The 26,065-nt window shown below is 50.4% G+C and overlaps 8 protein-coding genes across 8 annotated transcripts; 5 read left to right on the top strand and 3 right to left on the bottom strand.

The window, feature by feature from the left end:
* The first annotated feature begins 83 nt into the window (after nt 1-83).
* BO85DRAFT_454549 (alkaline phosphatase family protein) lies at nt 84-2,625 on the top strand. Its single transcript, XM_025661313.1, has 3 exons — nt 84-655; nt 724-1,987; nt 2,044-2,625. Exons 1-3 carry the CDS (start codon nt 194-196, stop codon nt 2,418-2,420), a joined length of 2,103 nt encoding a protein of 700 aa, XP_025509694.1. The 5' UTR covers nt 84-193; the 3' UTR covers nt 2,421-2,625.
* A 145-nt stretch (nt 2,626-2,770) lies between these two features.
* Nucleotides 2,771-5,260, top strand: BO85DRAFT_239530 (BCS1 and AAA domain-containing protein). Its single transcript, XM_025654822.1, has 2 exons — nt 2,771-3,086; nt 3,136-5,260. Exon 2 carries the CDS (start codon nt 3,170-3,172, stop codon nt 4,970-4,972), a length of 1,803 nt encoding a protein of 600 aa, XP_025509693.1. The 5' UTR covers nt 2,771-3,086; nt 3,136-3,169; the 3' UTR covers nt 4,973-5,260.
* Nucleotides 5,261-5,487: 227 nt separating this feature from the next.
* On the top strand, nt 5,488-7,071 carry BO85DRAFT_454545 (DUF821 domain protein). Its single transcript, XM_025661312.1, has 2 exons — nt 5,488-5,944; nt 6,020-7,071. The coding sequence occupies exons 1-2, from the start codon at nt 5,549-5,551 to the stop codon at nt 6,950-6,952; spliced, it is 1,329 nt and encodes a 442-aa protein (XP_025509692.1). The 5' UTR covers nt 5,488-5,548; the 3' UTR covers nt 6,953-7,071.
* Nucleotides 7,072-9,395: 2,324 nt separating this feature from the next.
* On the top strand, nt 9,396-11,099 carry BO85DRAFT_239234 (glycoside hydrolase family 43 protein). Its single transcript, XM_025654821.1, has 2 exons — nt 9,396-9,957; nt 10,013-11,099. Exons 1-2 carry the CDS (start codon nt 9,640-9,642, stop codon nt 10,685-10,687), a joined length of 993 nt encoding a protein of 330 aa, XP_025509691.1. The 5' UTR covers nt 9,396-9,639; the 3' UTR covers nt 10,688-11,099.
* BO85DRAFT_239045 (kinesin-3 motor protein uncA) lies at nt 11,057-16,619 on the bottom strand. Its single transcript, XM_025654820.1, has 2 exons — nt 16,469-16,619; nt 11,057-16,378 (listed from the first exon to the last, which is right to left on the bottom strand). The coding sequence occupies exons 1-2, from the start codon at nt 16,524-16,526 to the stop codon at nt 11,511-11,513; spliced, it is 4,926 nt and encodes a 1,641-aa protein (XP_025509690.1). The 5' UTR covers nt 16,527-16,619; the 3' UTR covers nt 11,057-11,510.
* A 272-nt stretch (nt 16,620-16,891) lies between these two features.
* On the bottom strand, nt 16,892-17,246 carry BO85DRAFT_464454 (uncharacterized protein; the record flags this gene model as incomplete). Its single annotated transcript, XM_025661982.1, has 2 exons — nt 16,892-17,076; nt 17,198-17,246. The coding sequence occupies 2 exons, from the start codon at nt 17,244-17,246 to the stop codon at nt 16,892-16,894; spliced, it is 234 nt and encodes a 77-aa protein (XP_025509689.1).
* Nucleotides 17,247-22,613: 5,367 nt separating this feature from the next.
* BO85DRAFT_454539 (uncharacterized protein) lies at nt 22,614-22,973 on the top strand. The gene has a single exon (XM_025661311.1). It carries the CDS (start codon nt 22,639-22,641, stop codon nt 22,951-22,953), a length of 315 nt encoding a protein of 104 aa, XP_025509688.1. The 5' UTR covers nt 22,614-22,638; the 3' UTR covers nt 22,954-22,973.
* A 124-nt stretch (nt 22,974-23,097) lies between these two features.
* Nucleotides 23,098-23,641, bottom strand: BO85DRAFT_239018 (uncharacterized protein). Its single transcript, XM_025654819.1, has one exon. The coding sequence runs from the start codon at nt 23,509-23,511 to the stop codon at nt 23,233-23,235; it is 279 nt and encodes a 92-aa protein (XP_025509687.1). The 5' UTR covers nt 23,512-23,641; the 3' UTR covers nt 23,098-23,232.
* Between the last annotated feature and the right edge of the window lie 2,424 nt (nt 23,642-26,065).

The following is a 26,065-nucleotide window of genomic DNA, read 5'->3' as shown; positions in this document are numbered from 1 at the left end:
CGGCCCGGAGATCCGCCGATCGCCGCCCCCTCGAGGTCAATTAATCCATGATTCCGCCATCCTTTATCATCCCCCCAAGACCCTTACTATTTCCCTTACCAACACTTCATACGTGTCGCCATACCGGCTCCAAGGTCGGTCGGTCCCTCCTCCGTGCATCTGCACTCCGGCCTCATGCCACCATTCGTCACCCATGCCTCTCCGACGCAACATTCCCACTTCCGCCCTGCTGTCTCCCGGCGACTATGACGAAGATGCCGAGTCGCTACGTTCCCCGTCAGAGCAGGACTCTGACTCGGAGGACGACGAGTTTCTTCGGAGGTCACGCACTACATTAGAGCTTGCTGAGCACGATCGCACAGTACTGGAAGAGGAAGAAGAAACAGAGAAACTGCTCACCCGAACCGGTCCAACTCATGGCCTTCGCCGCATCTTCAGCCCCAGCAGTAGTAGTGTTCGAATCGGAAAGCAGGAACGCAGGCGACAACGCCAACAGGCCCGAAGAGAGGCCCGCAAAGAGCGTCGTAAGAAGGCGCGTGGATCCGGAGAGATAATGTTCGAGATGGAAGAGGGTCACCGGGACGATGAGCACTCTCTCCTGAGCGCATCTTCGTCCGACTTCGACACACGCGTCAAAGAATATGCTTTCATGCAGGTATGGATGTCACACAATAACCTCTCATGGGTTGTGCGGGAGCTCCGGTACTGATTTATGGTAACCAGCCACGGCGCGTTCCATGGCGCAGACTCGCCCTCGTATTCTCCGCCATCTTTATCCTTCTCCTCATCTTCTTACTGGGCGCATATAAAGCATCTATAAAGTATCGAGCCCCTCATACCTCGAGGCAACTTCTATCTAATGGCACTGCGTTATTCGCCCCCACGACGATCTTGATCTCTCTCGATGGTTTCCGAGCGGACTTTCTCACTCGTGGCTTGACCCCAACCCTCCGCTCATTCATTGCAAATGGCGTCTCGCCGCAGTACATGCTACCCAGTTTCCCGAGCGTGACCTTCCCGAATCATTTTACACTTGTTACGGGACTATATCCCGAGAGCCACGGAATCGTTGGAAATACCTTCTGGGACCCGGAGCTGCAGGAAGAGTTCTACTATACCCACCCGTCCGTCAGCATGCAGCCGAAATGGTGGAACGCAGAGCCCCTCTGGATGACGGCCGAGAATCAGGGCGTGCGGACCGCTGTTCATATGTGGCCGGGCTCCGAGGCACATATCGGAGGCGTAGATCCAACCTACCTAGACGAATACAACGGGTCCGAAATGCTTTCCTCGAAAGTGGAACGCATCTTGGGATTGTTGGATATGCCGGGAGTAGAAGCGGAGTCAGACATTGCGCCCCAAAGGCCTCAGTTTATCGCTGCCTATGTTCCGAATGTTGATGCAGATGGACATAACTATGGCCCAAACAGCACTGAAACTCGCAACACAATCGCTAAGGTGGACGACATGCTTGGCAGCCTATTCTCGGGTATCGAAGCACGCAATTTAACGGAAGTCGTGAACATCGTGGTTGTCTCCGACCATGGCATGGCGACAACCGCGACCGAGCGATTGGTTCAGTTGGAGGACCTGGTCGATCTTGATCTAGTCCAGCGCATCGACGGCTGGCCGCTACGCGGGCTGCGTCCCAAACGGCCAGAGGATTTGCAAATCCTCCAAGATCAGCTGGAGAGCGTGGCCGCGAACTATTCGCATGCGGTCGAGATCTACACACGTGAGGGCATGCCTGAACGCTATCACTTTCAAAACAACGATCGCATCGCCCCTCTGTGGGTAATTCCAAAGACAGGGTGGGCAGTCGTCGAGCGTACCGACTTTGATGCCCAGAAGGCCTTGGAGAATGGGGAGGTCTACCACCCCAGAGGCATTCATGGATATGACCACGAGCACCCCTTGATGCGGGCAATTTTCATCGCCAGGGGACCCGCATTCCCCCATGAACCAAACAGTCGGTTGGAAGCATTTCGTGAGTCATCCCCGACCCTTTGTTGCGCGGAGTTGAATTTGAGCTAACCAAGGTAGAAAACATCAATGTGTACAACATTATCTGCGACTCACTCGGGATCACCGCGCACCCGAACAATGGGACCATGCGTCTGCCTCTTAAGACGATAGGCCTTCACTCTGACGAAGACACGCCCACGCTGGCCAGTGTTCCAGACCCTCCAGTTTCTAGCACGACCGCCACTATGACGCCAACGATGATGCCGTCGGCAGAGATTACCTCTTCTGCGTCCCCGACGGAAACGGCGCCTGAAGCTGAGCCCGAGCCTGACCCGGAAAGCGAGGATGAGAAGGGTCCTACCTGGTGGGGGACCCTTTGGGACAAACTCCAGGAAGCGAAGGAGTGGGCGACCGACATATTCGATACCGTGAAAGACAATTTCACCGGATCGTGATCATAGACATAGAACGAGTGGCTGTGACATTGTTTTCTTTGCTTGTTGGTTTTCTGATGCTCTTACTGTTGGTTGTTTTTGCGAGGCGCGGCTTTTTCTTAGGACGGGGAGCCATAACCCATAATACGTCATAATCAAGATACCCACATTTGGATTTTACAGACTAGGATTGAATACAAAAAATGGCATTATTGGTTCGCAGGGAGATGTCCCCGATGAAGATGGGGATGCGGCTGAAGTGAAAGGATCCACACGATCGCCGGCTGAGTTGCCGGGATTGGCGCCCGCCTGCTTCGGACGATGACTCAAGTGGCTCCCCGTCAGCTGCGCATTCCACTGCGCCAGTCACTTCCTTCGTTGGGCGCCGTTCGTCAGTTACACATTGGCCTACACGATGGGTCAGAGGCTCGCTCTAGATCCTGCTCCTACCGCTCGGCGCAGATGGATGCCTACCAACCCCACGATGCCACGGCTTGTCAGCCTTCCTGCCTGGCGCATTATGGCCGGGATAGAACTATAAAAGAAGAGCTCATTCTCGACAATAGGAGCCTTCCATGCCAATTGATTGCAACTTTCCTTCAGCGTTAATTTCCATTTTTCTCTAATAGAGCTGCCGGATAATTGCATATTGTTGTTATTTGCCGCTAAAGATCATTTATTTTCAAGGTCAACTCCGCGCCCACGGCATTGTTAGCATTACTGGAATTTTATATAGTATATCAATACCCTACGGTTACGAAACCCTCATCATGGCTTCAAGCGCCTTTCTCAGCAACACCATCAACAACACTCCAATCATGAACGCAACATCTTCCTCACAGTATATGAATCCTTCCGACAGCGCGATGCTGGATATGTTCATTCCGGGGTACTCCTTCATATCCCGGTTTCTAATATCATATTTACACATTGACCTCTCCCAATATATTCCCATGATTTTGACGGCTGTGGCTTTTGTTGCTTCACTGCGATATGTGTTCTTCCGCTCACATGAGCTGCTTACCAACTATTGTGTCTCAACTGCTGAGATCCGCCTCGAGGATGAAGTGTACAACTACCTGATGTTCTGGATGGCACAACACCCTTCTACGAAAAAGTCCACTCAATTCGTAGCCAGCACCAAGATCTCCAGCGGCGCACGATACTACGACTCTGACGACGAGGGTGACGGGGATGACGAAGATGAATACGACGAGAACGGCAATGTCGTCTCCGACTTTGACGACTACTGGGCCAAGACCGTCGCACGAGACAAGTTCAAGCGCCTCCGCTTTACCCCAGCCGAAGGAAGCCATTACTTCTGGTTCCGTGGTCGCCTTCTTACCTTCACTCGTGCGAAAGAGGAAAACAACAACACCATCTCCTACATGCGATACGTGCCTGAGCGACTATTCATCTCATGTTTCGGTCGTAACCCCGCTATCCTGAAGGAACTCCTGGCCGAAGCCCAAAGGGCATGGGTAGCCAGAGACGGAAACAGCACAGTTATTTACCGCGGCCAGAAGAATGGCGGATACACTGACTGGGTACGCTGCATGGCACGCCACCCCAGGCCTCTCTCCACTGTCGTGCTAGACCAGGACCAGAAGCAGTCTTTCATCAAAGACATCAAGGAATACCTCCACCCCCGCACGAGGAGATGGTACTCCAACAGAGGTATCCCCTACCGTCGGGGGTACCTCCTCCACGGCCCTCCCGGAACCGGAAAGACCAGTCTCTGCTTTGCAGCATCAGGACTTCTAGGCCTCCCTCTATACCTGCTGAACCTGAGCTCCAAGAGCTTGGACGAAGACGACTTGATGTCTCTGTTCCAAGACCTCCCTCGCCGCTGCATCGTCCTCCTGGAAGATATCGACTGCGCTGGAATGACCTCCAAGCGTGCGGCCAACAGCACCCAAGACGACAAGAACAAGAGCGACCCCAACAACGCCAATGCCAACCCTGCCGCTACGCCCAACGCTGCTGCCAACACACCCGCTGGCTCGTCCACAGACAAGAAGCCCTCCGAGGAGACCCCCGATAACAAGGGGATCACCCTCTCCGGCCTACTGAACGTAATTGATGGCGTCGCCGCAAGCGAAGGCCGCATCCTCATCATGACTACGAACCATCCAGAGAAGCTTGATGCTGCGCTCCTCCGTCCCGGCCGCGTGGACATGACCATCAAGTTTGGGTATGCTCACTCCCAAGACATCCGGGAATTGTTCTCGTCCATTTATTCCACGCTTGAGGGTGATTTGCGCTCTGTTTCTCCGAACAGGAGGAAGAACGCTATTACCAGCCACGACGGTAAAGGCAATGGAGTTAAGAAGACGAATATTGGTGATGGAATGGAAGACAGGCCTCCTGTATCGGACAAGATTGTCCGGTTGGCGAAGGAATTCGCAGCTGGTATTCCGGCTGGGGAGTTCACTGCTGCGGAGGTGCAAGGGTATCTGTTGAATTATAAGGATGATCCGGAGGCTGCGATTGCTGGGATTGGGGGGTGGTTGGAGCGGACGGAGAAGACAAGGAAGGAGAGGAAGGAGAAGGCTGAGGAGGGGAAGGTATAGATTTCTTATGTTCCCTCTGTGGTTTTGTCCAGATTTGAGGGTTATGATGATGATTATAGATAGTAGAGATACCCTACTCTTAATGAAAGCTCTATACTAATGTGAGTGATATGCATGGATCCGGTAGAGTCTACATAGACATCTGGGATTGTAATATCCAAGTTCAAGCCCCCAACGGACGTCTCATCTTCTGCACAATCTCCAGGTACTGAGTATACTAGTTAAATAGACATATCCGCCATCGGAACGACAGTTATTGCCGTTCGCAAGATCGCGACCCCAAACCCCGCCTTCGCACCTATAAAGCTAACACATAGGATGTTGATAGGCTGGTTTTCACTATCTATCCGATAGAAACAACAACAAAGTATTTAGTAAAGTAATACGCAGACTGGAGTTTTCCAGGCAAAGTACAGGTTGGAACTGATATTATAGTCGTTCCGTTGCCATGGCGACGGTTGATTCACGATCACCTCGATATCCCGCCCGATAACGAAGTTGAACTACCATCGACGACAGTACATGCACTGATCAAGATAGAGGTACCCAATTCGCGGTACCTACAGTTATGCAGTAATGCAATTACTACAAAATCAGTTGACAAGCTTCCGCTTTATAGCCACTGGGGCCGTTCTCTCCCTCATCTTAACAACATTCCTTATCTTCGGCGCACAATACTCCAATGACGTCGCCAAATATGCTCTGAAGACGTCCCTCAAACCAACCCCACAGACATGCTTGCAGACCTCATTACCCGAAGCAGGTAACGCCACAGCATGGGAGTTTATGGTCGAGCGCGATGGCGACAACCATGGGCTTTCGGACGAGCAATGTCGACTGGCGTTTCCGAAGCTGTTTGTTGAGCTGGACAAGTCTGCATCACTGAGGGAGGGCCATCGGATTACGTTCAAGGAGGTGGATAGTCTGCAAGTGGAGGATGGAATGGTGCGGGGCATCATTCATCATGGTGAGGTGTGTGTTGGCATCTGAATCATCTACGATGGTTGAAATCTCTTCTCTTCTAACAATGCCATTGATGCGATATAGCTGTATGTAGTAGATTTTGGCGCGATGCCCGCAACTTTCACGCGCGGAAAATCCACGCTTCATGCGCTTCATCGTGCACTTGCCTCGTTCCCAGACAGAGGTAGTCTACCAGACATTGAATTCGTCCTGACGACGGAGGATTATAGCATTCAGGAGGGGCCAGTCTGGTCTTATTCCAAACGGGACGAGCAGGTGAATGTCTGGTTAATGCCCGACTTCGGATATTGGTCATGGCCGGAAGTCAAGATCGGCCCCTACAAGGATATTCGGCGCCGCATTGCTGCCGTTGACGATGGCGAAGTAACCCTGGATGGAAAGTTCATTCCAGGTCTACCCTTCCCGGATAAGAAAAAGCAGCTCGCCTGGAGAGGTAGTGTTGCTACGAACCCCGAAGTCCGGGGAAAGCTGTTGAAGGCAGCGCAAGGCAGGAGCTGGGCAAGCATCCGGGTGATTGACTGGGACGATGAAAATGATGTCCGGTTCAATCTCCTCCCAATGGAGGATTACTGCCAATATATGTTCCTGGCCCATGCAGAAGGACGCAGCTTCTCAGGCCGCGGAAAGTATCTACTGAATTGTCGCTCCGTGGTGGTCTCGCATAAGCTGGTCTGGCGCGAGGCACATCATGCTGCGCTCATTGCGTCTGGGCCGGAGGCGAATTACGTCGAGGTCGAGCGCGACTTTTCGGACCTTGATCAGAAGATGGAGTTTCTTATCGATCATCCGGAGACGGCGCAACGCATTGCGGAGAATTCGGTGAAGACGTTTCGGGATCGGTATTTGACACCTGCTGCGGAGTCGTGCTACTGGAGGCAATTGGTTCGACAGTATGCTGCATCGTGCGAGTTCGAGCCCGTCTTGTATACGCAGGAGAATGGCAGGAGAGATCCTCGTGGTGTTCCATTTGAAAGTTGGGTCCTTACAGGGTTCTAGATTTCTGTTCTATGTGCATGTTATGGCGTTGACGGGTGTAAATATTGTGATTCTTAGCGTTTATGAGTTATATGAGAAAACATGGATGATTGATAATGACAAAAATGACAATTTGTGTCAAATGTGCTATCATTGTACAAGGAGCTGGATTATTGTGGGCGAATCTGCAAAGACTCCCTCTGTAGCTGAAAAGGGACTAGGCGCAGCTGACCATTACAACTCCATTCTTCTTCCTTCTTCACCTTCTTCACCTCATCCTATGGCATCATTCCGCATGTCAACCCAACAAAGCCCTCAATGGAATCCATCTGCCCGACCCTTCTCCTGCATCAAATTTCACGGCAACTCCGGTTCGAGGAGGTATCTCAAGCACGACTGGCGTCTTCGTATCCGAGACTACCCGCAGGATCTCACCTCTCACTGGCCCTTCATAATCCCGAGTAAGTTGCACACCACCCGATGTCGATCTCTTGAAGTCATCGTACATGAAGAAAGACCCTTACTAGCACTGATCGGGCTACCCCACGCTTCCATGAAGAGTTAGTGAGGGATATAGTTTCCTACTATCACGCCCCTCCCGGGATCTGAGACGGCCACGAGAATCTGCCCAAGAGCCGTTTCGTGATAAATTCCTTCAATCGGGTAATACGTGCGGGGTAAGTCGAGGAGAGATTTCTAGGACTCGGTAAAAAGGTAGGATCTCACGAGGCCCACTTGTTCACCTGATGGGAACACGAGGTAGCCCTGCAGATCTCCCTGTACATCGGGTCTCAAGGGCCCAAGAGGCTCAAGCCATGGACCAATCAGTGGAAATGCCGACCGTCGACTGTTCACCGACTAAGTTGATTGCCTTGTACATCATGGAAATCATGGAAAGAAACTATTGCCCTAAATGAGGCAGATCATTGATAATCTTGGGGAGCATTATTAGGGTGCCTTTTGCCGGAGTAAGCGGTCGAAGGCATCACCTTCCTTAGGCAAGGGGTGAGGCGCAGCGCGGTTGCCATCGTATCTGTGACTTCTGGAAAGCCCAGTACAGAGCAGTACATGGCATCGCTAAGCCCTTGGCTTGACGAGGTTCCTACACGTTGCATGTGAAGGATGAAAGTTGGGGGTGCTACGTTGAGACCAGCCAGGCCGTTAAGGTTGGGACTTGAAAGAGCACCCGATGTATGCCCTCCCGGCTAAGAAACCTACCCAGGCTTGGCGGACAACCAACAAAGGGCACCAGATAACTCATACGGCAGTCAGTTCTCCTGCCATGTGTCTGGTGTCTTCTGGGCAAGTCCACTCGATGGGTTACTCGGCATGAGGTAGGTGAGCGAACGGGAGAGATGATGGGTCATGCATCACCAAACAACTCCCATGTGCCATGCATTTGAGAGTAAATTGGAGAAGAGAGATAGGGAAAGGTGTGATACTACACCAATTGACCGGTTGACATGAAGACAGAAATTGCACCTGTGCTAAACGCCGTCGGACATGGATTTTGACCTTGAGTGATCGGTCATGAAAGAGATCTTGTACAAGGTTTGGGATGCCGTGTCCCAAAATTTCGATCTATGGGAATAACTTCGGGAGCGGCTGAAGCCAATAGCTGACTCCACGTCCCTCCCAGGAACAGAAAAATTGAGTCATGGTGATGAGGGGCCGCAGCCATGCATCATGCTGTAAGACCAGGCCAGGGAGAATTATGCAGTCGGTTTACGAAATCCACGGAAAATTGTGTCAGCCTGCTCGAGGCACAACCGTCTACTCCAAGGTCGGTGGCATGATCATACTCTCACCCCTTGATGATCAGTGCTGCCCTTGCGTCTCCGCCTCATCCGACTCTTCGACCAATGTTCCTGAAAAAATCGACTAGGTTAATCACGGTTTATCTGAGCATAATTACTCCGAGAAGTGGGTCCAACCCCAGATGATCAAATCAAGACTAATGAAGCTAGTAGAATTATCGACGGCCCAATTGTTGCTGCTGCACCGAGGCAACTGGCCAAGCTACTACTGTTTCCGTCACATCCAATGCCAACCGATATATCGCATTCGCCCGGTTGGGTGAACATGTCACTATGGACTGCCTGTCAAAGCGAGTCATCTCTCGAATTCTAAATGCTCTGTCCTAGTGACCGGGGGCAAGTTCAATGACATCTATTGGCTGGTGAATCCAGAGGCAGCCTTGCGGCACTTGCATAGAAGTCTAAGAGCATTCACTTGCCACATCAGTCCTGACGCCAAGTCTCAATACAATATTGTCCGCTAGCTTACCTGGAAGATCCACTAAATTCCAACTATGCATATAGACGCATCTCAAGTCCATGCTAGCACCTGCCCTAGGCCAATTCCAGCTGGGCCATGTATCCCCTCCCCCAGACCAGCAGACCAGATTTCTCCCGCAACGCTGGGCATCAAATGATCGATGCTTCTGTGCAGAATGGGGAATAGCACCTCATCGATCATTGCAAGCGGTCATCAGCACGGGTGGAGCCTGCTTACTGCCCTGCTGTCGACGCTCAGATATAAAGTAACGGCGAAGCATCCCAGTATATAGTAGCATTGCATATACATCTCATCCATCGCACCTGGATATAACAGAAGCAACCCCCAACCGGGTCTGCACCCTCCTTACAGAAACACTACCACTACTACATATCCATTCCTCAATACCTACCTACCCTAACTAAGACACCATGCTGTGGACCCATCATCTACCAACCCTCTGGGCCCTAACCCTCCCCCTACTCACAACCGTACTATCCTCCCCCATCGACATCCGAGCCACAGCGGGACCCTGGCTAGCCCTAGACACAGACTTCCCCGACCCAGGCTTCGTCCAAGCCGACGACGGCACCTGGTACGCCTTCGGCACGAACGGCAACAACCGCACGGTACAAGTAGCCAAATCCAGCGACTTCAAAACATGGACCCTCCTAGATAAAGAAGCCCTCCCCACACTAGCAGGCTGGGAGACGCAAATCGACCACTGGGCCCCAGACGTAGTCCGCCGCGTAATCACCCCCATCCCTCATCCCCTCCTCCATCACACACTAACAAACCACACAGAACGACGGCAAATACATCCTCTACTACAGCGGCGAAGCCCAATCCGACCTCCGCCACCACTGCATCGGCACCGCCATCTCCACCACCACGGACCCCAGCGGTCCCTACATCCCCAACCCGACCCCTCTCTCCTGCCGACTCGACCAAGGCGGAAGCATCGACGCGTCCGGCTTCCTCGACAAAGACGGCACCCGCTACGTAGTCTTCAAAGTGGACGGCAACAGCATCGGCAACGGCGGGGACTGCAACAACGGGATTGCACCACTGAAACCCACCCCCATCCTTTTACAGAAAGTTGATACCGATGGGTTCACGCCCGTCGGCGACGCAGTGCAGATCCTAGACCGCGATGATAGCGATGGACCGTTAGTCGAAGCGCCGAATTTGATTCTCCATGGCGATACGTACTTTCTGTTTTACTCGACGCATTGCTATACGGATGAGAAATATGATGTGCGGTGGGCGACGGCGCCGGAGATTACGGGCCCGTATACGAAGACTGGCAAGCAGTTGGTTAAGTCGGGGGATTATGGGTTGGTCTCGCCTGGGGGTGGCACGGTTTGTGGCTGTGGGGATCGCATGCTGTTTCATGGGTTTTGTGCCCAGGGGGATAGTAGGAGGTGTATGTATGCGGCGGAGGTGAGGATTCAGGGGGTTGAGGTTGAGTTTGTTTAGTTTTTATATAGTATTATATGGTGTGGCTGGTTTAGTGGGTGGCGTTTTTGGTGTCTTAGGTCTGGTTTTGTGTGTTTGGGGTTGGGGTTTTGTGCTATATACCATCACGTTCGTTTGGGAGATGTCAATTCTATTGTCAAGTGCGAGATCTGGAAGAGTAGTCATTTTGCTTATCCTTTGACACGGAAGCCGAAGTGGGATAGAACTTGCATTGGTATCACATTCATTGGGATGCTACTACCAAACAAGTACTACTGCTAGTATGAAGTCTGTGCTATTACTGTTCTAAACAGAATACAATTGTATATATTTCTCAATTAACTCACTCACTCTTAAGAGCAATCATCAACAAACAACTGACCTACTGCCCGCCTGCGGACAACGCCGGGTCCTCCCTTTCTTGCATCATAGCATGCATGCAGGCTGGTGTGTGTATCTGTATCTATAGTTGAAAATTTTTTCCAGAAAAAAAGTATGTACATGGGAGTTGATAGAGGCCGTAAGAGGCAAATTTATTCAGGGGTATCTCAAAATCAATCAAGAACGGGTGTGGAGTGGAAAGGGATGAATGATGTATATCATGGCTCAACGAAGGAACACCAGGCCTGCCAATCGGAATCGCGATAGAAAGAAATAAACGTAGAATCTAAAATGTGTGGTTAAAAATCAAAAGCTAACGGCCACCGAGAGGGTACTATATGCAAGGGCGGAAACAAAGGGTTGGTTGGTCGGGGTAGCGTCACATCACGGATCTCCATGAGACCTGTTCATCAGGTGAGAAAGTCGGCGCTTGCTGGGTCACTGCTGCGCAGGTAGCATGAAGTTATGCATTGTGGTTTGCCATTGCTCTGGCACCGGGGCTGCTGAAATAGCTTTCATCGATCTTCAGAATCCATTCCACTTTCTGGGCCTCGGTTCGGGCCGCAAACAGGAACGTATTCTGTGCCCCGTACACTGCAAAGACATTCGGACGACCCCGTGGCGACGTTCCCCGGTCAGATCCGGCTGCTCCTGGGCCATCGAGGAGCCGTGCGAAGTCGGGTGCATGGTCAACCCGGGAATTGCGCAGGTTGATAGCGTTAATCTCATCACCGTCGGGAACAGAATAGATATGGAGATATGGACGACGAAGCTCAACAAAACGCCGCACCCAGTGGCTGTTGGTATCATCAGGAGTCAAAAGATAGCCCGACTTCAGAGATGAATCGTTCTTCGGAAGAGCTTGGACGCTGGCAACAAATCGCGGCTTCAATGATGCCTCGTCCTGAACTGAACTTCCATCATCGCTTGAAGATGACTGCTTCGCCCGCGAGGCAAAAGCCGCCCCTCCTGCAGGGGGCTCGGTGTTGCTTCGGACCAGAATTGCCTCGATTGGATCGGTCTTCTTCCCCCAGAGGTCGACGTATTTCTGAAGCAATTTAGCCCTGCGGTCGGCACGCTCCTGGCTACGCAGGGGAGTTGACCGTCCGCTGCGTGAAGGTGATGCAACAAGGCTATTGGCACTCAAAGCCCCTTTAGCTGCATTCAACTCCGCGACACGTCGCCTTCGTTTGCGGGCGGCTATATAATCCCGGACAAGCGACACTTTGCGCGGAGCCCAGGTGACCAGGAGCTCTTCGCCCTTCACATAGTCGTTTTGTGTATTCATCCGCCAGAGATCAGCCGCACGTTTGGCGGACACCGGGCGGACGACTAGGGAGAACATGCGAACTGTGGAGTGCACAATACGCGTTGAATTGAAGAATTGTTTGAACATGGATTGAGGTCGAACATACGTTCGGCCTTGAATCTGGAGGGTCAGATCTATCTCAAAAGGAACGGGATCCTGCAGACGGGAAGACAACAAATCCCATCGCAGAGTCACTTGGACACGATACTTATCTGCAGTGACTCGATCAAGCAAGAGGGACCCGTGTAAGCTGGAGTCCCATTGGCCTATGATGGTGATATTTGATGTCCCATCCGCGTTTTCCTTCACGTTTGGCTCCTGAACGAACTTCAGCGCAACGTCTGGTGTCTGCAAATCCTGGTCAGGGATCTTGCCCCAGGGATCTAGCAATCGCACTGAACCCACGCGGATATTGGTAATATTATCCCACGGCAGGCTTTCAGTCGAGCTGTAAGTTAGGTTCACCAGGATCCGTCGCTGCAATCCCTGATGGAGCTGGTAAGTACCTGCATCGAGGCTGTTGCTCTGGACAACCTCAACCGGGAGATATTCTCCGGACTCCGCTAATTCGAGCACCTGCGCCCGGGCGAAAACATCATGTCTTTCTTCGGAATAAAACTCAGTCTCTGCAATACGCGGTGTTTTTCGTTTCTTGGGAGCCAGCTCGGCAGAGTCTCGCATGTCATCCCAACTAAGGAGCTTGTCCAGATGCATCTGGGTCACCTTGGCGTAGACACAGATCTTTAGCGCTGCCGTCCGTGGACTTGACAGCGGCAAACTCATACTATGAACGCTCTCGAACCGTACAGGTGATTCATCGAAGCCGGTGATCATTTGAGTGGTCGTAGCTCCCCCTTCGTCAGAAATTCCGGGTACAAACAATTGCGCGTGGACATCCGACCCTTCCCATTCAGCGAACCCAATCATATCACGCATCACGACGTTGAACTTGAGAGTAGACGAAGGCGCCTGAGCCGAAGAGGGTTCCAAGGACAGCCTAATGATGCCTATGACATTTTGTGTATATGGCGAGGTAACTTCAACTGAAACGTCTTGGACTCGGGTCTCAAAGACCGCCGTGAGAGGGATATCAGCGTCACCAACCAGCGAATATTGAGGTGAACACGGCTCTGAGAAGGGGTTTTCAAGCTTGAAATGTTGGATGTAGTCTGGCCGGTCGATATACTGGTGCAGTTGTCGCATAGCCTGAACACGGCGTTGGAGCTTCTCGATAGACCATAGGTGGATGACACATTGCTTGAAGTCAATCACACGAACTGCGACACAAGGTTTCTTGGCTTCATCTAGAACAACGTCCTCGTCGCCGGAAATGCCATTCAGTACAAGGTCGTAGGACGAGGCCATGTTATGCCCGTGGTCAATGATCGCAAACTGGAATACCACATTCTTGTCCATTATGTGGCTCATCACTTGGGCCTCCTTCAACAAAGACGCATGCTGGAGCACTTTCTCGGCCATGCGAACGTAGTTTTGCTGAGACCAGTGGCGGAAGACGGTCCTGGCGACTTCAAGCTCCCTGTCGTCCAACTTGGCAAAACCATTCTCATAGATTCTGGGTACCGGTTGGCCTAGGTCCTTCATGTGAGACTCAAAAGCTTCCTTCTGCTTTTTCAGTTGTTCTTCGAATTCTTCCTTGGCAGTTCGCAGGGCTTCCTCCATTCGAGCCTTTTCGGAGCGTAGGTCATCGACTCCCTGGGTGGAAGAGGCCTCAGCATTCCTCAGCTTGTCCTGATACTCTTCTTTCTGTCGGTCCAACTGGCGCTGCATATCCTGACGCACCGATTGCAGAGTAGCCTCGCCCCCATTCTGGCCGTCATTTTCGTCGTTCGGATGCGGAGTTCCCGGCATTGTGATGGCAGTGTCCAACGAGAAATTATCGATCGTTCCATTGGACATGTACTTATCCCGCACAGGGAACGAACTGAGCGAATCGGAGTCTTCCTCGTTCTCCATTAGTCCGCGACGAGTTGCCCGCACTTTCTGTACATCCTCGAACAAGGCGTCCAGCTCATCGTCAGGCATATGGGAGATTTGATCCGGCCCCAGCACCGCACTGACAGCTTCACGGCGAGCATAAAACCAATCGGATTCCCTACCACGCTGGGAGGGCATCGGGGAATCCGCTCTGCTCGAATCGCCGTCCACCTCCGAGCCTGTTTTACTCAGGGTTCGATCATGGGTTTTGTTCGGTGCCGGCGAGCCCAGTTGACTTGTAGTAACGGAATGACGCAGCAAGCTCTGTTCAACTCGTTCAGCACGCGCTTCCTGGGGATGGTTGAAACGGAAGATATGAAAATCACCCAGGATAATGCGGAATCCACTCTTGAGCCGCTTCGGTTTATCGATCCGCAGTCCATTCACCATGACTGCTGCGCCTTCCGTGGGAATAATGGTAACAACATTGTCCACGTTCTCAAACCTACAGTGATCGTCCAAGATTTTCGAACCGTTCAATCTTATTTCGACATGGCTGCCCTGGTCCATGTTTCCGACTATGGTGGTTCCCGGTTTGATGTTGTAAACGAGACACTCGGCGAGCAGCGGGTCGTCGCTCAGATTGACCAAATGTGGCATCTTCTTCGGCGTGCTCAATCCAATGAAACCTTTCTCGATACTGATACCAAGTTCCTCCAGAGCAGACTCTCGCTCTTTGTGAATCTCTTCAGTCTTTGCCAACTTCTCCTCCCAAGTTTGATTCAGATCCTTGTAAAGCTTCTCGCTCTGGTTCAGCTGTTCGACGATTTCTGCCTTGCTGACTTTCGTAACTGAACCATCCGGCTGTTGTATGGAGACGAGTTGCTTCTCTAGAGGAGTATCTGGAGGGTAATATTCTTCTGCTGGTATAGCGCCAGCAGCGCCGCCTGCTCCAGGACCTGCGGCACCACCCCCAAGTTTCGACCGGAGTTGGGCCAACTCCTCCTTTAACTCTCTGATCATTCGTGCGTTGGGGTCTTCATTCACAACGGCATGGTTCTTGATTCGCTTCGCCGAGTCTGCATAACGGAGAGTACTGAGAGTCTCCTCGAAGTTGATGTCGGCGGGTGAAATCGCAGCAATCATTGCTGTCATGGAGTTACCTCCCAACGAGTCCTTCAACAACCATGTCAATATAGAATCACGATACGGAACCATTGATGCGTTCTTCTTTTTGCCAGCCGCCACGTCAGCAAGAGCGGCAATGACACGACCAAGGGTCGACAGCGAACGGTTAATTTCCGCACCCTCTTTCAGTCTCGCACCGGTCGCGCCAGTAGAATTTGCTCTTTCCGAACCTGCAAGATCGACCAAACTAATGCGCGACACCTTCTCCGTATCCATAGACGTTTCCGCATCATGGCGCTTCTGTGTGAGGGTCAACGTAAACACAGCGTGGGAACGACTGGAGGTCTCGTTCATGTTTGTGGCAGCAACCGTTCTAGCCTTGTTACCCTCGTCCATCAAGTTCTCAATCTCCTCAAAAGAGCGCACTACAAGCTTGGCCAGATCCTCGACGTAGGGACCAGTCGACGGATGCTCACGGACTTTAAGGTTGCCCTTATTCGAGGGGTTGAGCAAATCACGGACTCTCTCATTGTAGATTTCAAGATACGAGACTTCCACCGTACAGCCGAGGTTCTTGTCTTGCTGGATTGTGCGAATGCGCTCGAACATATCCTGGCAAATTCTCGGAATCACACCGTACTCCTTGCCGTAACCCATCATGGAATACGATTTTCCGGAACCCGTCTGACCGTAGGCGAAGATACAGTTGTTGTAACCCTGGAAGGCATTGTCTAATAGCGGTACACCCAAGTCGAGAAAGAGGTTGTCCTGGCTCGCAAAATTCGGGGCGTTTTTGTCGAAAGACCAATACGATCTGTCGAAGGCGAATGATTTTGGTCCTCCATCCCCGCCTTTCCCTCCACCAGCCTTGCGGGCTTTATCATCGGCGCCCGGTGGAGTGGAAAGGACGGTTTGGTTGTCTTTCATTTGAACAATACATTTTGCACCACGGTCGATTTCTAGAATGCGGGAAGAAGACACCGGGGTCAGTCCAGTCTAGGAGGGGGGGGGGGGGCTTGGTCGCATTCCCAATGCCACAAGTCACTCACCTCTGCTGTTGAAAGGCCGCACTCTCACCACCACCTTGATATTTCCTCCACCAGCCATGTTTGCTTCCTCCCCATACACCTGGGTCCGATCGCCTGGTTCCGCGTGTTTAAAAGAAGGATCGCAAGGGGGTGAACCGACACCAGCGGGAAACGCGAGTCGCGAACGCTACGAGGAGCGCCGCTCTATCGGATAGTGCAAGCTGATGTGTTCCTTGTTGGCGGCAGTTGGATCAATGCTAGTTGAGTTATTGTAGTAAAGTGTTACTGGCGAATTGACGGTCTGAAACGGATGTCAACAAAGACGTCATGTATATCGGGGGGGTGGTTCTGCGGGCGGACAATCCGGCGCGTTCTAACGGGGGGGAATCACGATGATAACGGGAGCGGTGGGAGTTGACGGTCGTCTGTAGCGCAACCAGACCGCTAGAAGAGGTTGCCAGGATCGTCTGGGTCGAGCAGAAGGTGAAGGGATTGAAAATGAGGAGGCGGAAGATAGGCCGACTCGGTCGCTCTCGCTCTCTCCTTGTCCCAAGCACGGGGAAAAGCCACATGAGGGATCGAAAGGGCGGGTTCGAGGCGGATCACGTAAGCAGTCCCGTGTCCCGGGTCTGCCAATCAGGAGCCCCGGTATTTACTCCGGACTCATCAAGCCTCTTCATTGTCCCTTTCCTGCCACTGAGTGGATGCTCTCTCTCGGTCCTCATTCACCCTGCACTGTTATGCAGGCACACTTTTCTCCATCGGCCTGCTCAAGCTCCTGATTCGCTTTAGAGGACATAAAGTATCTGATCGATCTTGAGATTCAAGAAGCAGTGGCTCTGCAATAGGTCCCCCGGTCTTTGTTCTGCAGCAAGCTTCTTCGCCCGGTTCCAGGGTTTCCATCCACTAATTAGCAAGGCCATAGGTTAGTAAGGTAGTCTAGTACTACTTCTTAAATAAGGGTTGATAGATCCAACATTAACGCTGGAACATCTCTGCCGGCTATCGTCCTCCTTCGCTACAGATTATATAAGTACGGGGTTACATGCGGGTGCCGGTGTCCATAGCACCGGGCTATAGCCTATTCCGCTCTCCAGCACAGTCTGCCTCCCCTCGTCCAGAGCCATGGTACACATCCGCTGTCATATAGATAAGAATATGAGCTCGAGAAAAGCCACATTTTTCTTTGTCTGCCCACCATTCCCACACGACGAGACAAGGATATTATTGAGCGATCATTTGCCTCCTACATAGAAGCCTCTAGACCAGTCCAGCTCCTAAACCAAAACAACTTCTTCTCCATTTGATTAACCCATCCAAATTCCTTCCCTCTCACCCACACAGTAGTTCTAATATCCATCCCGACCAGGCGCGTTTGCATAGCCCATGTTTCAAATGACCCCGCATTATCGAAAGTTCTTCGGGCACCACCCATGTATTATTAATCGGTATAAACTTTCCACGGCTGAAAATCCAAGGGTGGATGGGAGCCCAATCGGCCTATCTGCATACACGAGGAGCAGCTACCCGGAACCCTGCTGACATCGCTTAGTAGTATGGCACAGGCGGCCATGAAATTCCCAGTTGATTCCCTAGCACTGCCACATCTCTAATCGCACTGTATCTGGCAAGGAAAATCGACGCCCATTTTGGAGGAATAGGATTTGACTTTAGCTTGGTTTCGTTCGAATGCGTTTGCGTTTGTCTCGGGATGTCACGCGTGAGGCCACGGTTTTGTATGAAGTCCGCCTGTCGGAGAACCTAGACGATTGAGTGTTAGCCTTTCTCTCTCGCCGAGGTTTTGTAGTATTTCGTTGATTGTTGCTATCGCCGATAATAGTCTGCCACAAACCCTCTTAGAAAGGTATTTTGATACTGCTGAGCAATTTATAGCGAGGACCGGACCACGGGATAGCCTGATATATTGGGTGGTGATCGTGGTGGGTAGATTTTGGTCGAGAACTGCACGAACAACTGGCAGTCTGCGGTGGACCGGAAGATGGACCTGTAAGACATGGCCATGTAGCCAGCGGAAAGTGTCGGTGTCAATCAACTTATGACGAAAGAAATGTTGGTACCCAATCAGTGCCAGTTCTTTGTTAACGGGTGTACATAGGCCATAGAATATGTATCTCATAGGTAGGAAGGTAGGTACATTGGTACCTAAGTGCCCAACTGGGAGGGTTTGGGGGATGGGACCACCACGGTCTTACTACTGCCAGTGTACATTAAAAAAGACTTTCGCTTGTCCCGCAGGAAAAGTGCCGTTAAAGTCTTTTCTTGAATGAGATAAAGTTATCCCAGGCCGGAGCGTCTGTTTTGGAATATTCCTTGTTACATCGTTGATATGGTTTCTTCTCTTATATTATCTGCCGGCTGGGCTCAGCAATAGGAGTAGCGACGGACTCTCTCCCGCTCTCTTTCGACTTCAACATTAGTGTGTCGTTTATTACTCGTTACTGGCTTGATGTCAAGCCTATAATGTGCGACGAATTCGTGTGCTCCAAGCCGTGGGTACTTTGTCCGTCATACCTGTTGTGCATGGGACGCAAAGAGCGTATACCTATCGAATCTTACCGAGCAATACGCAAAAAGGTGGGAGCCTGCCCTGTTATCAGCAGGTAATCGAGATTGGTGAGTGATTAAAGTGTCACCACGGAATCTGTTTAGTGAGTGAATTAGAGCAATCTGTAATTTCGGGGTTTCCGACAACAGTGTCATGAAATCCGAACGCCAGCTCAGAGAAGATCACGAAATACAGCGCTTAAGGAGGTGGCCGTCCATGTGACAAGAAATTGGCGCACTGGGTTTCATCTGAAAAACAGATTGCTATCAATTTCCAGGCTGCCTAATGGGGTTCCCAGAAGAGCTGGTGGTGACAGATCGTAACGCAGGAATACGCCCCAAAAGGACCGAGACTGCATGGCCTGGTTTGAATCAAGGCCACGGTAGCCAATTAACGAGGCGCAGTAGCAGCATCCGTCACATTGAGAAATTGCCCTATTGAGGAGCGAGAGGGCGTGCGGATGTCTTATTGGGTGCTCGCACTTGACGAGATCTTCCTGTCCATTCCTTTGCCCCTTGCAAAGGCCAGGGCTACCGCTGTTTAACCTGGCTATTCGCTGTGTGATGTTATGACATCGGTCTGATGATAGCAATGTGTAAGGGGCCCTTTGAGTGTTCACAGGCCGTGCTTCTGAGGCCTCCACTGCATACATGAGACAACCTGGGTTGGCGTAAAATTGGTTTCATTCGAGGACCTGTAACCGGTATTCAGTCCGCAGATAGCGTCAACTGGTCTAGGCAAGCTCCGTAAGCCACGTCGTCCACTGCGTAGCCGCTGATCTTATGGATGGGACGGCACAGAACGTAAGGTCAGGGGACAACAGCTATCGTAAAGCCCCGCGCTTTGCGACGGACTTTGATACTTACAACCCCGACGCAACCAAAGACCGTGAAGTATCTGCCTCTCCTTGGTCCCATCTTCGGTTCTTTATTCGATTGATCAGTCACCGGTTAATGCTGAGAATGCTCTTATACCTCGGAGGACAGCCGAGCGAGCCATATCATGAGATCTGCACATGATTGTCTTGGAGAATATGTATCCCACGGAGGTAAATGACATTCACAGACCGTTTGTGAGAGCATGGTCGCAGGACATTTCAAAAGGGTGTAATGCCCTTTAGCTGCTGGCGGAGCACAGGTATGCCCCGTGATCATTATGACAGCAATTTTTCGGTAAGAGTCGATAACCATACCTTCTTGGCTTGTTTTTCCAATCAAACCGTTTGTATTGTCATGGATGAAGTGCGCTTGCAACCCACCCCTGTTGTTGTGTTGGTTAATCTGCTCCTCCATAGTTGATCATGGCGCATACGAGAGTATAGGGGCCCCGAATGCTACCCTAGGTCTCTCAAGCTTCTGGACACTCCCACATACCCTAGAACCAAAGTGGCAAGATTCTCTTGGCTGCCAGGAGAATGAGTTTCATGTACGGATCAGTAAGCTTGTAGTAGTGATTGACCGAGTCTATGTCACTTGAGATCGTTAGCTGTCACATCAAGCGCCTCCGGGTTGAATGATACTGCTAGAAAAGTCTGGATTAAGGATCATACATATTCCTGGTGCACTTAGTGCAACACTGGGTTCACTCGCATGGGGTTGCAATAGAAATCCTGTGGAAGGCAATTTCCAGCCACGAAGAGAATCGGTCGATAACGGTCTTCATGCGTTCTTTGACTGCAAGCCATACAGTCACATAAGTTGGACAGTATATTAGGAGGCCAGAAGAGATGAGACAAACGAGCTATACTTACTCCGTAGGAGCAGGAGCTCGAAAGCAACGCTTACCAGGTTGGACGATGTACACATCAGAAGGCAGCCGCCTAGTTGTTCACTGAGAGAGGTTAGCTTGTAGCACATAACAATTGATGGGAGGATATATTGCTTGAAGCGTGTTCATCACGCGGAAGACATATAAGTTACCATAAGGATGCCCCATTATCGAGGGGAGACAAGCGAGTTCATTCGTAGATGGATATGTAGATAGAGGTTCCCGGTGGAATGGTTAGTGGGACCTTCACAAAAGCCTCGGCGCCTGTTAGTGCCTTAGGCTGTGACATGGTACTTCCACGGACCGCACTGCCTTCCGATACAACTACAATCTTACGGAAAAACCGAGAGAGAATTGACACAAAAATACGTAATTGGTCATTTAAGAAGGTATAGATCAGGCTAAAACAACATCTCTGAGCGACAGAGACGAGGATATCCTTCTAGATCAGATCGCCGACGCATTCCTGTAGAACATTGCACATAACAACGAGCCTGCCGGAGGGGATAGAAAAGAAAAGAATTTCTGAATTCATACTGAATTGTCGACGAGGAGCGGTGTGGCGGGGAAAGGCTAGTTGACTTTGACGTCAGATGGCTCGAGCTTCCCCATGACAGTCAGTGCTGAGAGAGTTCAACCGACCCAAATTACGGACGTTCCATATACATGCCGTAATCGCGTTTCCGTTCACGTATGTTTGTACGGTCCGCATACGCGATGGGCTGTATTTAGATACGCCGGTACTTGCCGCCTTCCGCCCAGTCCATTCAGGTGAGAGAGCAAGAGAAGCAAAACAAGACAATTGGAGGTTATTGTTGCTGCTATTAAACCTGCCATTCTGAGGGAACCTGCTCCTCTGGCTTTAAAAGAATTCCATAAGGTCTATTGTGATGGTTCAGTTGATGTAGGATCATGAAAGTGCACAGATAAATTGTGAGACTGATGAGTCTCCATCCGAAGACCCAAGCGGTCAAGCTTCAACACGTGGAGTGGAACAGATCGACGCCCAATCTTCTTTGCCATCGTGCCGGTCAGTCTTCAAGAAGGGAACCCATTCTGATAGTGAACTACTCTATAGATCCTCCTTTCGCTTAGATCTGTACGTACTTCTTGACAGCCATTATGACTGTGGGATGGATAAGAATTCCGTATCTCGGGAGAAGAAAAGAGAGACTTTCGTCATCGCTACGACACGTGCAAGGCCCTTGGTCTTAGTAGCGTCTATAAGGCTTTTCTTGTGCAACATGCAATTTATGACTTAAATAATACCATGGTAATTTCATTCGATCTAATCTACTGTGACGGTCAAATACCATTTCGCCTGCCTTTCTTTCGTCAATCTAAGCAGACTCAATGGCTTAGTCCCTCGAATTCACCTTGAATATACTGGACATGGATACCAGTTCACTACCACCCAAAAAAAGAAAAACAGGCGGCTTAATCCGCAGTATTCAATCTGCGGTAGGCTACTCGTACATCTGGGTAATATACCATTTGCACTGTGTAAATCTAATAACGCTAATAATTGATGAGAGGTCTCTGTAAGTCACTTGACCTCAGCCGGCGACAACTGAATATACTGACTACTTGACCCCAGAAACACTACGAAGGGTTGTAATAGTGTCGCTTCCACAATTTCCAAGTTTTGTATTAGTTCGACATTTATAGTAAACAGCAGAGTGTCAGTAGTAATTAGTAGCCATATATATGCACAATGGTAGTAAGTAGTGATAGATGTCGGAAACGATTATGAATATATATATCTAGTCATCCTACTACATTAGTTGACGCTTTATTTAGTCCCGCTAAAAGTATATATACTTAAGTTACTAGTCCACACTGGTCGCAATCTCGGGAAATGAAGTATAGGTGGCTAATCTTCTTCTGCAATATTAGCAGACTGGCCACTGTGACTTTACTCCATCTACACGTTATGCAGAAAAGCATCAACAATTACTGTGCTCAGCCTAAGACATCAATGTCGCTCATTTCGTACCGGCTGATATTTGCCCGCTATCTACCTGCCACAAGGGAAATGGAGATTCCCAGGGAGTCTTACCTAGATTGGTCATATAACCGAGGCTGGCCGTGGCTTCGATTGACTCCGCTGACGTTTGGGGGTATTCAACGCGTACGTAAGAAAAGCAAGAATCGAGCCGCGCTTCCTGCGTAGAAACAACAATGTGATCCCATGGTAAGAAACTGCATTGTGCATTAGTAAAGTGTCAGTCAGTGTGATAGCACGGCGCTTGTCTTCCTTCCTTTTCTTTTCTTTTTTCTTTTAATTTTAAATTTCATCTTAAACTTTTTTTATTTATTTATTTTATTATATTTTATATTATTATTACTTCCAATCCTACCTGTCCACTTCATTCAGCCCGTTCCCTGTTTTGTTTTTCTTAATGCTTCGCGTCTCAAGGTGGCATCTGCGCTTGTTGCGCATTGAGCCGTTTCACCTTATTCTTTCGCTTTCTTCTCCGTAAGGCCGAGCACAAAAATCTGCGTGAGAAGAGCAGCCTTTCTTACTGCTTTTCCCGTCCAGAGTGGGGGGAACAACAACGCAAGTAGGAGAAAAAGTAAGAATAGAAGAAATGATGAAAGACAGCGATTGCAAATCGAAGCCAGTCACATAAGCCATCTGGTTAATGTAAAAGCATGATTCGCAAAACAAAACCAAAGAAAGCCCAGCTGGACCAATGGGGGGTGGCTGGTCGAGCTGACCTTGGGTCATACAGGTTTTATTCCCGAGGGCGATTCGCCAGATTTGGGTTGCACATGATGAACATCACGAATTCGGGATGGCCGGATGCTTTGCATCGTAAGTAGTTATGATGGGTGGTTATCTTAGATAAGAAATGATTATATTTTTAAATTATATTTATTTTTTATTTTTTATTTTTTATTTTATTTTTATTTTCGGGGTTTAGATGTAATTTAAGGACACGGGTGAGAATTGAGGGTGAGATGTGATACTCTTACTCAACCCATTGTCAATCTCCCCCAAACGGGTTGGGAAATTGGAGAAAGAGAGAGAGAGAAAGAGAGGGAAGGAGGAGGGGATTGGGGGGGAGTTGTTTGAGGGAATAGTGGAGGTTGGTTTTGTGATAGAGAGTGAAGAACCGAGATTGAGCAAGCTGGGCCCGGCGGCACGGAGAGACAGAGAGAGAAGAACTAAGTAAGACTGTAAGAGAGTTGTGTGGTGTGTCCTCGACCCCAAAAGTTTCCCGGCCATCCACCATCCCATCATCATCTCACCTTGGAAAAAAAAGGCTGGTACTCAAAAAAAAAAAATGAAGATGTGGAAAGATACCATACAAGACGGATGATACAATGACCATACAAGACGGGAGTACCATACACGCCATACCCAATAGGGCAAAGAGCGCAGACGCTAAGTGGAGCGAACCCTGGGGTCGATACCGGACAGTATGGTCGTGGCCTTTGTTGGTCTGAATCCTCGCCGCCTTGTCCGCTAACGAGCTGCCGAGCCACTCAGCTACCCTCTGAGCGCGTCCGGTACAAATGCCCCATCGCTCGCCCCTTCTTCTCGCTGCGGCTTTCTCTCTCTGCTCCCTCTCGTTGGTCATCCAACCTCTCCAGTCCTTGCGTGCCCTCCAGTCAACAACGTCGGACTGTCCTGGCTGCGCAGAGCCCATTGGTTTCCTCCCAATTTGTTTTTTTCCTACTCGCTGCTTGCTTGGGCTGGCTTCAGATTAACCCGTCTGCTCTTGTCCAACCCAATCACTGCCCGCCTTTCCCTTCCTTCCCACCCCATCCGCTTCACTCTCGTGATTGATCATTTTCCATCCTCCCTTTCTGTCATTACCACGGTTGTGGTCGAATCATCATCTAAGGTACGTTTTTAGCCATCTTATACTATCTACTACCTACTGCTGCTTTCTGCTGCCCCTTGCTCAACTTTGTATTTTTTCCTATTTTGTGATTGCATACTTTATTTTGACGCGCGCCCAATCGTTTGTATTCTTTGTTGTACCGAGGCCGGATCTTCACAATTCATTGGAGGTTCTCACTCACTCTCTTCCACTTTCCCACCCCCGCTCCATCAGTTGTCTGTTACTTCCATTGTTTGTCTGGTGCATCTGCTTTCTGGCTGTCCCAACATCTAGTAGCTATGACCATAAGCTACAGCCCTCTCCACTGATTCTAGTCTATTTTTGGTCTTTTTTATTATTCCTTTTGAGTTCTTTGCTTTGTTCTCCGAACCACTCCACTTTTTGATTTTATTCTTAATTTCCCGTTTATTCTATTCGCTCTATTTCTGTGGTTTATTCTTATGCATACACCCTTCTGTTTTCCATATACCCATATACCCCTCCGTCATTTTGTTTTTATCATTTCCCATTTTGTTTTGCCGCTTCGGTCGCGGATCAACCCGGGCCGGACTGACATCAGCGGCAGCCTACCGTGCGGTGAAAGAAACGGACCTTCCCTTTTGCCTGTCCGCCTTTACTCTCGTTGGCAGAGCTTCGTCGCGTTGCCATCGCCCCGCGAATCATCACAGGTTCCTTCCCTCGTGACTGAAAGCCCTCGTCAAATCATTACAACGAGTCGCCTTTCTGTGTTGCTCTGCATTGGAGGCTTTTCTGCCACCTGCGGAGAATAACCCTTGATAAAGGTAATTAACCTTTTCAAACCACGAGGCAAGCCCGCCTGTTGTTGTTCTTGGCTCTCTCTCTGGCCGCGGCCCGCAAACCGCGACAGCGCTGTGATTCCCTACTGCCCACCCTCCAGCTACTCCTCCCCCTCAAAAGTTATGACTGGCGTTACCCACCCTCAAAAGCAAATCAAACCATTAGATTTAGTGTCGCATGTACTCTTAAGTACTGCACGCAAGACCCTCTGCGACTCATCCTATCATCCCCGGTCCCTGTGAGCTTCTGCTATGGCTTATGCATTGTTATGTTTTCTTGTCGCGTTTCAGTTGCAACCCCGACTCCCCGCCCCATGATGGCCCAATCACCACGCGTCAATCCTTGCCTTTGCCCTTCTCTGACAGCTATCTAACACCATGACCTGTCAATAGGCGCGCATCCGATTTTCTACGGTCGGAGACTGCAGAATAGCTCCTCCGTCACGGCTGTTTGATTCCCTGTTTTCAAGTGCCGTTTTTGCGCGCGCGCGCAAAACTCCGCCTACCCTTGTTTGGGGTCGCGAGTGCGTCGCTTTTGAACAAGGTATGTTGCCGGCTGCATCATGATTCCACTTGCCAACGCATACATCCTTCAGCCCTGAAAAGACTAAACCGCCACGATGTTTCCCCCCCC

The sequence above is a fragment of the Aspergillus piperis genome (assembly GCF_003184755.1).
Source record: "Aspergillus piperis CBS 112811 unplaced genomic scaffold BO85scaffold_40, whole genome shotgun sequence".
Taxonomy (NCBI): Eukaryota; Fungi; Ascomycota; class Eurotiomycetes; order Eurotiales; family Aspergillaceae; genus Aspergillus; species Aspergillus piperis.
The sequence above is the reverse complement of the archived record's forward strand: the minus strand, read 5'-3'. Positions and strand labels throughout refer to the sequence as shown.

Excerpts from the sequence above, each read along its gene's own strand:
- BO85DRAFT_239530 (XM_025654822.1), top strand. The coding sequence starts at position 3,170 with ATGGCTTCAAGCGCCTTTCTCAGCAACACCATCAACAACACTCCAATC.
- BO85DRAFT_239234 (XM_025654821.1), top strand. The coding sequence starts at position 9,640 with ATGCTGTGGACCCATCATCTACCAACCCTCTGGGCCCTAACCCTCCCC. Across the intron at positions 9,958-10,012 it reads CCCCAGACGTAGTCCGCCGC|AACGACGGCAAATACATCCT; the intron begins GTAATCACCCCC and ends CAAACCACACAG.
- BO85DRAFT_454545 (XM_025661312.1), top strand. The coding sequence starts at position 5,549 with ATGCAATTACTACAAAATCAGTTGACAAGCTTCCGCTTTATAGCCACT. Across the intron at positions 5,945-6,019 it reads GCATCATTCATCATGGTGAG|CTGTATGTAGTAGATTTTGG; the intron begins GTGTGTGTTGGC and ends GATGCGATATAG.
- BO85DRAFT_454539 (XM_025661311.1), top strand. The coding sequence starts at position 22,639 with ATGAAGTATAGGTGGCTAATCTTCTTCTGCAATATTAGCAGACTGGCC.
- BO85DRAFT_239045 (XM_025654820.1), bottom strand. The coding sequence starts at position 16,526 with ATGGCTGGTGGAGGAAATATCAAGGTGGTGGTGAGAGTGCGGCCTTTC. Across the intron at positions 16,379-16,468 it reads GCGGCCTTTCAACAGCAGAG|AAATCGACCGTGGTGCAAAA; the intron begins GTGAGTGACTTG and ends CCCGCATTCTAG.
- BO85DRAFT_239018 (XM_025654819.1), bottom strand. The coding sequence starts at position 23,511 with ATGACCCAAGGTCAGCTCGACCAGCCACCCCCCATTGGTCCAGCTGGG.
- BO85DRAFT_454549 (XM_025661313.1), top strand. The coding sequence starts at position 194 with ATGCCTCTCCGACGCAACATTCCCACTTCCGCCCTGCTGTCTCCCGGC. Across the intron at positions 656-723 it reads AAGAATATGCTTTCATGCAG|CCACGGCGCGTTCCATGGCG; the intron begins GTATGGATGTCA and ends TATGGTAACCAG. Across the intron at positions 1,988-2,043 it reads CAGTCGGTTGGAAGCATTTC|AAAACATCAATGTGTACAAC; the intron begins GTGAGTCATCCC and ends TAACCAAGGTAG.